We start from the raw sequence: 12,852 nt of genomic DNA, 5'->3' as shown, positions 1-12,852 counted from the left end.
ACCCCACAGTTCTTCATTAAAAAGCGTGTTTATTCAGTACACCGTTACTGCTGTTGCTACTTTACCTTGTCATGAGCGTAAAAATCCGGCACATGCTTAGAAACCTATTGATTCAAAGCTGTGCTTGTCTTACAGCAATTAAAACTGGTTTCCTGATGTTGATAAATAAATGTATGTTATACAAAGAAAAACATTTCATGTAATCAGTCAGGCAATTAGCCAAGCTGCATGACTGAAGATAAATTTTGTATTTAATGTAACACAAGGCAAAAAATAGCTGCAGCGATTCACAGAAAGGTAGGAATGCACACCTTATAAAGAAAAAACACACACAGTGTTATTAATTCAAGGGACAAGTGTGACCAGTCCTTATGCCCAATAGCTCCACCTTATTTTCTTACCATGATTAAGTATGTGTGGGAGTAATTCAGTAAGTTAGTTAAAAAACAGGGTTAAGGTTGAGGTTCTTTCCATGGAAAAATGATCTACTTCAACAACAATGATTTATATGTATAAAACCTGTACATGACATACATAACAGGTTACCCAAGCCATACTGAAACAGGTCTATGGAGGATTTACAGCCAATACAAGGCCTTGACAAATAATCAGTATTTAAACTATTGTTATATTATATACACAATAATATTAATAATGAGTTCTGCATCTACACACATTTATATAAAACAGAATTGCACTAATCTCAATATTCTCTCCACCAGCTAAAAATTTTAATTGGTCAATTAGGATGCACTGCAAGAAGCCTGATTGAGCTATTTCACTTTACTTATTCCCCACTGTGCGGTTCTGACACGTCATTCCGTTTGTGCTTTCATTACTTATAAAACAGCCATCTTACCCAAAAAAGTTAGCCTATTATTATTTATCGCCCCACCCGATTGTTAAAAGTTGGTTTTATTTTTTTTCTGTAGTGCAACACCGTGTTACTCGAGTTGGCTTCTAAAAATCAGACAGCAGTACAGTTCCAGTAAATGTACTTTCACTTTCAATAATCAAACATACTATAGGCAGATAACAGGGACTAATACTTTGATGTAAATTTGCTAAATCAAACATTTCCTGATAATACAAAGTTATGGAGTTGTGTGATATGAGGCGGACTTTGTCAGTTAAACACAATTACAATTATTTAAAACAAATACATATGCTGTTTACAGAGGCTGCTTATAAGTTCACTAGTGGATCATTAAACCTGCCATTTACAGAAGATCTTAAATTAAATAGTATAATCATATAGGTCTGGTGGCCACAACAGAACTAAGGACAATGTCAAGGTCTTACCTCTGCTCCAGAAGCACCAGGAGAGTCCAGTTTGCGTTTTTTGCGTGGTCCTATAGCGGCGAGGGCGGTTAGATTAGCATCACGCTGTCTGATCTGAGCCAGTTCTTGCTGCTGCATCTGAATAAAGCATTTCAAAAATCATCATCATCAGTACATGCATGGATCAACAGCACAGTACTGCTCTTCCAATACACATAGTACAGTGATGAAAGATAAAATTAAGCCACGGTAGGAACCATGGGACATGGGGAGTATTGGGAATTCATGAGTTTCAGCCACAAATATAAAGGAAATAATATAAAAAACTCTTTCCTATTCCAGCATGACTGTGCCCCTGCACACACAGCAAGCTCTATAAACACAAAGAAAAGCTGGTTTTAAGAAACTCCAGTGACCTGCACAGAGCCCTGACCTCAACCTCACTGAGCAACTTTGGATTGAACTGGAACATCAATTGAAGTTTTCTTGACCAACATCAGTGCCCAGCCATACAAATGCTCTTTTGACTGAATGGCACAAATTCCCAAAGGCATATTTTAAAGTCTTTTTTAAGAAGCCTTGGTGTAGCTCTATTTTAATACCATTTGTTTTTGAAGTAGAGTTTCCTACAAGCTCATGGTCAGGTGTCCATATACTTTTGGCCATACAGTGTATAACCGATTATTGGCATGTGCCTTGTCACTAGTGATTCAAAACCATTAAATAAAATTATTGTTGTTGTTGGGCAGCACATTGACACTGCAGCTAAACTGTCTGGGGTGACCTGGCTTTAAACCTTGTCTTGGGTCACTGTCTGTGGTGAGTGTTGCTTATTCTCCCAACAAGAAATGAGTTCCATTTGGATATTCTGGATTCTTTTTGCCTCCCAAAATACACAAAATAAAAAGAGGCTAAATTGGATGCTCTAGACCAGGGTGTCAAACTCATTTTCACCGAGGGCCACATCAGCATTATTGTGGCCCTCAAAGGGCTGATTGTAACGTATTCTGCTGTGATTGCAGTCTGTTGTTTTTCTTGGAGGCTAAATTCTGCATTTATATTGTCCTCCTTTACCACAGACACAGCCTCATAACACAAGAGATGCACCGTTTTCTCTTCCTGAAGCACAAACTTGTTTTAATTTTCATTAAATTCCTGCTTAATTTTCTTAATTATCTTCTTGCACATTTTGGGATTATGTATAAATATTTCTTAACATCATCTACTGGCGGGATGTGTCACTTTGCAGGTCACAAAATCAGCATGCATTTTGAGAGATGCAGTTAATGTAGGATTTTACAGTGTATTTTAAGACAATTGTTCTGCCCTCACTAATAGTTTATCCCCCTTGCTCAGCTAGACAGACAGACAGACAGACAGCTCTCTTCAGAATACAGTCGGTTTTATTTGCTTCCCAGCTGTGTGATACACTGTGTGCACCAGAATGAAGTAAAAATACAAACAATAAAAACAATAAAGAACTTAATACAGTAAAAGCACACAGCTGTAGTCAAGTGTTACATCTGGTACAATATGAGATTTAACCAAACGTAAAATAGCGCTAACGAGTTAGCATTTTGTGTAAAGATACTAATTGCTATAGTAACAGTAACAATTGTATTTAATTACGGTAAATTTATAACTAAAACGCTGTGATACTAAACATTTACAAACAACTGAGAATATAAACGCCACTACTTACAGACAATGCTTTGGTATTATACTGCAAGATAATTATTTATATTTATTATTATTGTTTACATTACTACCTGCGTTCTTTTGCCGTAAAAGTCACATGGCTTCTCAGCGAAGGTCAAAGTTAGTTGCCATGACTACGATGTCACCAGTTGCACTTAAAGGCGCAGGTGTCCCATTAAATTATAAGTGCGTCTCTGTAACGACTCGAACCATCACAACAATCGTACAAGCTCGTTTAAGCTCTCGCGGGCCACATAAAATGATGTGGCGGGCCGTGAGTTTGACACCCCTGCTCTGACTACCCCTAGCTGTTGGTAGGTATGGAAGTATGGGTGGGTGTGTGATGCCCTGCAGTAGAATGGCACCCTTTTCAAGGCTTGTTTCTGCCTTATGCTGAACCTACTATGACCCTGATTAGAAAGAGGTTGTTATTAATAATTTATTAGGATTTTAACAACATATTTTACACGCTTTGGTTACATTAATGACAGGACAGGTAATTACTGGTTTACACAAGATTCATCAGTTCAAGTATTTAATGTCAATCACAGTCCTGGACAATTTTGTATCTCTAGTTCACCTCACTTGCATGTCTTTGGATGGTGGGAGGAAACCAGAGTTCCCAGAGGAAACCCACACAGACACGGGGTGAACATGCAAACTCCACACAGAAAGAACCTGGACCGCTCCACATGGGTATCGAACCCAGAACCTACCCACTGTGCCGCCCGGGTGTTATTAACGATAAATGAATAAATGAATGAATTAATGGCACCCATGTCTCCCCTCATAGTTTTAAATTTACGGTAGAATTTGAAATTTGAAGGAAAACGACCTTGAACATGCTTATCAAGTCTGTGTTACACTAATCCGATGGGAAGGCAGACACAATGCATGAACACACATGACCACCCTGAAGAAAAAAAGACAACACACACATGCCCACACACATGAATGCTGAGTGTAGATGTTGGTGACTGTATGATAGCTGTATGTATTAGGGAACTAAGTGTCGGCACATAAACACTGCATCAGCATATTAACGTTAAACAGAAGGTTCTGAAAGCTGAGGGAATGCTTGGTGTCAGTGCCCATCTCCTCAGCGCCTGGAGCCAAAGCAGTGCCTTACTTCCATATTCATTTATATGATGAGGAGTGAAAGGAGAACCTAGTTATGCCATCTGTAATCCAGAGTGTTGCTCTACCCCTCCCAATCCTACATTAATGACCAACTTCAATCACAAAGCGCAGTTTCCAAATGCTGTGCCAAATTAAAAAAAAAAAAAGGATTTAAAATCTTTATCTATTGGGTGTGTGTTATTATCATGAATAAGAATTTGACCATTTCTCACCAATACAAAGAACAGAGCATCAGTTTATTGGAAACTCACTTATAATGTTTATTTAACAAGTGTTCAAGCAAAATGAACATTTTTGTAAAACATTTAATAAAATGAAGTCATTGACTGAGAACTAATTCAGCCTCTTGGAGATCAGACTAATTTTAAAGACAGGGTGTTAGTTATGTTTTGACGAGATGATGGACCTGCCTGGTGGGCTAGCCACTTAAGTAGGCTACAGATAAGTCACTAGCTATTTCTTTTTTGCATTTTCCTCCCGGTTTGGATCTACTTAATTCCATTTTCGCTTAGCATCTCCGCCACATTCGTGACACCAACGCTGGTCAGGAAGCTGCCACCGGACAGAGACAGATACCCATAACAAGCCCTACATGTATGGCAAAACATGCCAGGTCCTCTGTATCCTTCTGCATACCAATCCTGCCTATTTCAGACATGGCCGATCTTATCTGTGTTATTAATTAGGATTTTTAATGTCATGTGTTACACACTTCGGTTACACTCATGACAGGACAGGTAGATACTCGAGATTACACAAGATTAATTAGTTCACAAGTTTAATATCAAACACAGTCATGGACAATTTTGTATCTCCAATTCACCTCACTTACACATCTTTGGACTGTGGGAGGAAACCCACACAGACACAGAGAGAACAAGCAACCTTCACACAGAAAGGACCCAGACTGCTCCTCCTTGCTGTGAGGCGACAGTGCCACCCATCAAGCCTGACCAGGCCAGTGGCAATGCAGAGACTCAAACCTAGTCCCTCATGGTTTTGGACTAGCACTTTAGACTGCTGTGTAACCGGTGCAACTAAAAAGTCTTTTTAAATGGCAGCTATTACTGTTTTATAACTGGTAATAATGATTTGCCTACATGACTGAGATCAATTAGCATAAACTATTTGTCATGCACTATAGACAAAGGCCCACCATTACATAAGTGCTAATTTATTTGAAGTAAAAGTATTGAAATTTAAAGTACTGCTACTTAATGTGTCTAGCTACGTTAACCAGCTTTCTGTTCTCTTCCAAGTACAGAGATACAAGTCAAAGTTCTTGTTCTTAGTCTTTACACATTTACTACAAGGGCAAGTGTTTTGTCCAAATATTGTTGTTGTATAAATGAAGATTTTAATACAAAATGCACAAAGAAAAAGAGAGTTCAAGCTAGAAAATGACAGACACAGACAGAGAGAAATGCTTGTAATCTCTAATCATTTCGGAAAAGGTCAGCAGAGGGAGAGCGCATCGCCGCCGGCACTGCTCTCCACCCTTATTGATCCTTATCTGCTGTCCAGCTCGGCACAATGACTAACCCCAGAGCGAAAGCTTAATAAACGTGCAGAAGAGGGCTAAACGCAGCCCTTCAATTACACCAGCCCACTCAAGTCAAGGACACGAAAACTAAGAGCTGCGTTGCCCACGGCATTGCCGCTACCAGATCTGTGGATATGCTGACGATATTAGTGTGGGAACTTGTGGCTTCGAGGTGTTATGTGAGCCTTTAGGGGAGTCTGTCTTCTCCTGATTAGCAAGGTGACTCCTAAATAAGCTTCTGTTACACAAAGGTAGCAAAGTACTATACACAAACACGTAAACTGTTCTACCACAGAACGTCTCAGCTTGTACCAAGGTCAAAGCTTATGAAGCATTTCTGTTTGTTTAGTACTGTACCAAATTTGTGGTCAGTGACCACAATTTCCTCTAACTGACCACAAGTTAGGAACACCAGTCATTAAATGTAAAGTTTTTTATGTGTGCGCGTTTTTGAAATTTTTTTAGCCTGAAGTCGGTGAAAATGAAAAATTAAAAGCATTAAAGTGATTTTTTTCTAAGTAAAATAGTTTCGCTACATGGGTACAGTATGCTACGCTAACGAGTCTACTTTGTAGAACATGACTCCAAATCGCCCCCTTGTGGCGGGAGCAGCTCATTACAACAAATCACGCTTAAAAATATATACTTCAAATCATGACAACTCTAATATAGCGGTTCTAAACAAGGGGGTTTAATGTCCATTAGGGCATACTGATACATACAGGGGTTGGACAAAATAACTGAAACACCTGGTTTTAGACCACAATAATTTATTAGTATGGTGTAGGGCCTCCTTTTGCGGCCAATACAGCGTCAATTCGTCTTGGAAATGACATATACAAGTCCTGCACAGTGGTCAGAGGGATTTTAAGCCATTCTTCTTGCAGGATAGTGGCCAGGTCACTACGTGATGCTGGTGGAGGAAAACGTTTCCTGACTCGCTTCTCCAAAACACCCCAAAGTGGCTCAATAATATTTAGATCTGGTGACTGTGCAGGCCATGGGAGATGTTCAACTTCACTTTCATGTTCATCAAACCAATCTTTCACCAGTCTTGCTGTCTGTATTGGTGCATTGTCATCCTGATACACGGCACCGCCTTCAGGATACAATGTTTGAACCATTGGATGCACATGGTCCTCCAGAATGGTTCGGTAGTCCTTGGCAGTGACGCGCCCATCTAGCACAAGTATTGGGCCAAGGGAATGCCATGATATGGCAGCCCAAACCATCACTGATCCACCCCCATGCTTCACTCTGGGCATGCAACAGTCTGGGTGGTACGCTTCTTTGGGGCTTCTCCACACCGTAACTCTCCCGGATGTGGGGAAAACAGTAAAGGTGGACTCATCAGAGAACAATACATGTTTCACATTGTCCACAGCCCAAGATTTGCGCTCCTTGCACCATTGAAACCGACGTTTGGCATTGGCACGAGTGACCAAAGGTTTGGCTATAGCAGCCCGGCCGTGTATATTGACCCTGTGGAGCTCCCGACGGACAGTTCTGGTGGAAACAGGAGAGTCGAGGTGCACATTTAATTCTGCCGTGATTTGGGCAGCCGTGGTTTTATGTTTTTTGGATACAATCCTGGTTAGCACCCGAACATCCCTTTCAGACAGCTTCCTCTTGCGTCCACAGTTAATCCTGTTGGATGTGGTTTGTCCTTCTTGGTGGTATACTGACATTACCCTGGATACCGTGGCTCTTGATACATAACAAAGACTTGCTGTCTTGGTCACAGATGCGCCAGCAAGACGTGCACCAACAATTTGTCCTCTTTTGAACTCTGGTATGTCACCCATAATGTTGTGTGCATTGCAATATTTTGAGCAAAACTGTGCTCTTACCCTGCTAATTGAACCTTCACACTCTGCTCTTACTGGTGCAATGTGCAATTAATGAAGATTGGCCACCAGACTGGTCCAATTTAGCCATGAAACCTCCCACACTAAAATGACAGGTGTTTCAGTTATTTTGTCCAACCCCTGTATTTTTAAATTATATGTTTTTTTTTTATTTAAATCATATGATTTCTAATTACGGAGTCCAACTGCCTACAGGTGTTTAAAATCAGTTATAATGTTTCTGAGCTAATGCACTTAACTATTATTCTAAGTAAAACTCGTCATTTTTAAATTAAAAGAAAATTAGAAAAGCATCTAGTTTTTTTTTTAATTGTATAATTAAGGTTAAATCGGTTTATTATTTTATAAATGATTTCCTTGCAATGTTAAGTGGTTTTCTATACTGTTTAATAGTGAAATTGCAGCTAAAGCAAAACCTTTTTGTTTACACATATAATTCTTGACACCCAGTGCTTAGTAACATGAAGACCAGCACGATATTCTAGTAGCTATATTCTGATCTGAGGAGAAGAAAAAAGTGAACAAGAAAACGAGGCTTCATGAAGCTGCTCTTCCTCCATCACTACATGGCCTCGGGTGCAAGGAAAGACAGAGTGCTAAAACCAGCAATACCAGCACAGCAGAGCACAGACACTCGGGCAAAATAAACCAGCACTTCTGCTACAAAGAACTGTAGAAAATCCAGTCCTCAATTAAAGCTGGTCAGCTAACACAATATGTTCTTCGACTGGGTCGGTGAAGTAACATACTGGATTAATTTTACTTAATTTTACTTAGCCTTCCCAGGCCGTCAACCAAATAGACAGCCTAATGAGGTTTAATGTTAACAACAATTATTTCGAAAGACAAAGTTATCAAATAAGCCTTCTTTGAAAATTCATTTATTCATTTATCTTTAATAACTACTTTATTCAGAATAGTGAATGAAGTCTGATGAGTCTGGCATCACCCAGAGACACTGTACTTGAGGCAGTACACTGAACAGGACACCAATCCATTGCAGAGCACTATACCCTCACCCATTCTCTTACTCATTTGTAGCCAGAAGTAATTTAAAACAGCCAATCCACCTTCTGCAGGTTTTGGGATGTAAAATGAAAGCACATCCACAGGAAACCCACACTGACATAAAAGGAACTAATCAACTGCTATACAGGCACGTACTAGAGGTAAGTCTTACGCCAGGATCCTAGTATATTGTGGTATACATGTTTTGCCTGTGTGTCCACTCTATTATAAAATTATAAATAAAAAATTATAAATAAAATAACAGGGTTTTGTCAACCTCTGTGCTGGAGGTCTAATGCCCCATGAGGCATTAACTTTTTCCTGCGGCAAACCCACCACATTTAGCTGTTTAGTATGTTTAGTGCATTTGAGATGGTCCTATATTCATTTCCAGATCTAAGCTAACTATGATTAGATCCCTCACTCATTCTGAATGCTCTTGATCATGATTTTTTCACCATGAGAACAGTCTACCATACTGAAAGATGTTATAAAGAGAGATGTAATTTAATCATGTAAATAAATTGAAAAATAGGCAATTCAAAAAATGTTTTGGTCACATCCACAAGGTAATATGTTGTCTGGTAGAGCTGGTATCAAGCAAAGGGGTATTAATACTTTTTAAAATCTTATTATTTTCTTTTTTAACATTTAAATAACTTGTAAAAGTAGGAGGGTGTAGGAGAATGAACTAAAAAGATAAAGGTTTTTACCTTGTTCAGTCTGAAACTAAATTAAAAAAAAGTTTATGGAGCTGAAACCCAGTTTAAAAAAAAAACTGTATAGCATAAATATATACCCTGATGGTCTACTACATGTACCACTGTTCCACAAAGCTTACCTCTTTAGCTTTCTGCTTTAGCCGAGCCTGCTCAGGGTCTTCTTGCCTGGAACGACTCTGCACAGAAAAACAAACACAAAGCAAAAAAAAAAGAATATTGATTAATAACTTAGACATATAAATAATTTCAATTATGCTGCAAATAAACAAAGAAAATAAATGTAACAGGATCGTTAATAAATACTGCAATGATCTTAAAACCTACTGCTATGTCTGTATGACCTTATGATGGGTTACAACATGATTAAACCATTATGAACTCAATAACAACCCTTAATTTGTTTCAGCTGTGATGTGTTCTACTAACACAACAATGTCTATGGAATTTGCTTTGTGAACAGAGACATAATCCTGTTGGAACAAAAAATGGCCTTCCCCAAATTGTTACCATAAAGTTGGAAGCACACCACTGCAAAGTGTTTAAAACCACAGGTTCAAAGCGTAGTATAGCCACTGAGCTGGTCGTCCGTCCACACAAACAATTTATTGGGAGATAAATGAGGGAGAAAATCCAGAAAAAAAAATTTGGCTGAAAAACCTGAACTAGAAATTAGACGGTATGTCCAAATACTTTTAGCCATATAGTATAAGTTAGTAAAAACTGTGCAAAAAAGTGTTACTGGTGGCAAGTTGATGAACAACACAGACTAAAACAACCTGACAGATGATTTTCCAAGAACTGCATCCCCAGTCCTATAATCCTGACCAAACCCCTATACAAAAGTGGATGTGTTTGTAGTGCAGAACCACAGATCCTTAAACCTACTTTGGCCACTTTGAGCAGGATCTCCCTTTCTTCATCATCCTTACGCTGTTTCTCCATCCTCTCCAGCTGCTCGAAGAACTTCAGCTGCGTTCTTACATCAGACGACTGCTCGTGCTGCTCCTCATCCTACAAGAGAAAAAAAAAAAAGTCTCTTATCATGATGACACATTTGTCAGCTCCAGAATTATTAAGAGCATTGGTAAAAGTGGCACAAAAATATTTTTCATACAGAAATAAGGGAAATCAAGGCTTTCACTAAACAAAATAATCCTGGAAAATGATCGACACCTCTCCACTTAATACTTGCAAACTGTTGTAAACAGAAGCTGACATCTGAGAACAGTCTGTAGATTAAACTAAAAGCCTTTCTCTGGTATGCCTTCTAAATAGTATGCATGTTGGTATGTGGGTGGTATCAAACTGCAGGTTTGTCTCAAATTTAGCACCACATGATTGGTTGCATTCACTCCCATGTGGATTCATTAAAGCAGTTTTGGTCAAAATCAAGCTACCTTCGCGGTCTAATCAAACCCCGCTCTGTACCACGCAACCTCCGAGCCACTAGTCTCGCTCGACTTGAGCCTCCACCCAGGACTAAAGAAAGACAAGCATCAAGGCTCTTCTCTGTTCTAGCACCCAAGTGGTGGAATGAACTTCCTCTGTCTGTCCGAACATCTGAGTCTCTTGCTGTCTTTAAAAAACTATTAAAAACTCACCTTTTTACTAAACACTTAAGCTGACTTGTACCTATTTACTAACATTTTCCAAAAAAAAAGAAAAAAAAAAAAAAAACTTTGGTTCTAACAGGTTTCAGCAGATTCGTGTTCTTTGACTGTTGTTTACTAAAACTTAAGAAATGAAATGTTTACTATGGAAGCACTTCTGTAAGTCGCTCTGGATAAGAGCGTCTGCTAAATGCAGAAAATGTAAATGTAAAATCATGACAGGCCTGGTTCCACCAGGAAACACTGGGCACAAAATAGGAACACCCTGGACAGGGTGCCAATTTATTGCAATGCTTCGGCCATCCCTTGTTCATTTACATTTACATTTTCAGCATTTAGCAGACGCCTTTATCCAAAGCGACTTACAATTGAGATTGTATACACTGCAAGCAATCGAGGGTTAAAGGCCCTGCTCAAGAGCCCAACAGTGGCAACCTGGCAGATGTGGGGCTTGAACCAGTGACCTTCCAGCTACAAGTTCTGTACTTTAACCACTGAGCTACCACTGTTCAGACATAGCCAATCAGGTTGTATAGACACCTGGCTGGCTGATAGTACTACTGAGATCCAGGTTTGAAGATCTCAGTAGTGGGCTAGTGTAATAGATGGCTCTGCTATTAAAGCTCCACTTGAAGAAACAATAGAAGACGCTAAATAAAATGTTAAACATAACTAGGGCCCTACTAAATTTAAAGGGAAATGTGCTTAATTTCACGGACCGTGACACAATTTTCATGGCCGTGAATTAGGTAGGACCTTAAATATAAAACATAATATGCGAAAAACTACGACCGCGTACATGTGCGCACACACACTTCACATCATGTTTACTTTAATCCAACCCCTCAACTTCTGCTTCAAACTTTCCCTCATCATTATTACATGGCATAACCGAGCAGTTTGTAGGTCACCCAGAGTTAATAGCATAATTGTTTGCTTCGTAGAGTTTTCTGAGGCATCCCTGACACACTCGCTGCCAAACCTCTGTTCTCACTTTTCAGCACGGGGACCAAAGCCAGGCAGCACACTGAGGAACACACAAACACGCAGGCTCTCTTTAAAAGCTGTAGGCCGTTAGCGGCAGCGGCAGCACTCGTCTCTTGCCTCTAATCTGTCGCTCTTGCACTGCTCTCTTGCTGGAAGCACAAGTTTTTCTGTCAACACTCGAGTTTTCCCTGCTTTAGAATTACAGGTAATATCCTCTTAGCACATCTTCCCTTTTTATATGATACAAATCTTTAAAACAGGCTGAACCTGTCACACTTGGACCCAAGGGATGAGTTTTTTTTCTGTAAATGACTACAGGTAAAAATCTAATTCAATCAGCTGCCCTAGTTTCATGATACTGAGCGGAGGAGGGTTGAATGCTGCTACAGGTAAAATTATTATCAGAAATAGTACACAAGGTTCAAATTATCAGTCTAATGTGGCAGTGACAAGGTTATAGTCCAAACCTGTAAAGCAGTGGTCCCCAACCACCGGGCCGCAGACCGGTACCGGTCCGTGGGTCATTTATTACCAGATCGCACAGAAAGAATAAATAGAGATCACTACACCCGCCGGCCCGTGAAACTATATCTTATATGAAACAAGTCTGTGGTGCAAATAAAGGTTGGGGGCCGCTGCTGTAAAGGACATTGAATATTAGGGTATTTGGGCATTTGATAGATAATTTTATACTTAAAGATTATATATTTCAAGCAACCGAGAGCTAACTAGGGCTTAGTGGTGGTGGGGCTTGAACCATCGACCTTCAAATGAACAAATCCGAACCGAGGCACCACATTTACGTTGGCTCCCAGCATTCACTTTTAACTCAACTATTAACAAACTAAGCTGTGCCACAAACATAAGTTTTGATGTTTGCTAAGTGCCACTGGAAGCATTTTTCCCTTATTTCTACATTTTTGTCCCACTTACCCAGGTGCACCTTCTCCACTGCTGCAGCCCCTTACCCTGACTGAAGATGGCGGTACCCAATA

At 39.6% G+C, this 12,852-nt stretch overlaps 1 protein-coding gene across 1 annotated transcript in view; it reads right to left on the bottom strand.

Moving 5' to 3' along the window:
• Positions 1–12,852, bottom strand: part of si:dkey-219c3.2 (transcription initiation factor TFIID subunit 4) — a 56,405-nt gene that overhangs the window by 23,399 nt on the left and 20,154 nt on the right. The window contains exons 12-14 of the mRNA XM_063000723.1: positions 10,146–10,271; positions 9,380–9,436; positions 1,303–1,419 (exon numbers count right to left, since the gene is read on the bottom strand). Coding sequence (XP_062856793.1) covers positions 1,303–1,419; positions 9,380–9,436; positions 10,146–10,271 — 300 coding nt within the window. The remainder of the gene's footprint in view (positions 1–1,302; positions 1,420–9,379; positions 9,437–10,145; positions 10,272–12,852) is intronic.

This window comes from Trichomycterus rosablanca, chromosome 8 (assembly GCF_030014385.1).
Source record: "Trichomycterus rosablanca isolate fTriRos1 chromosome 8, fTriRos1.hap1, whole genome shotgun sequence".
Classification (NCBI taxonomy): Eukaryota; Metazoa; Chordata; class Actinopteri; order Siluriformes; family Trichomycteridae; genus Trichomycterus; species Trichomycterus rosablanca.
This window is presented reverse-complemented; position numbering and strand designations above follow the sequence as displayed.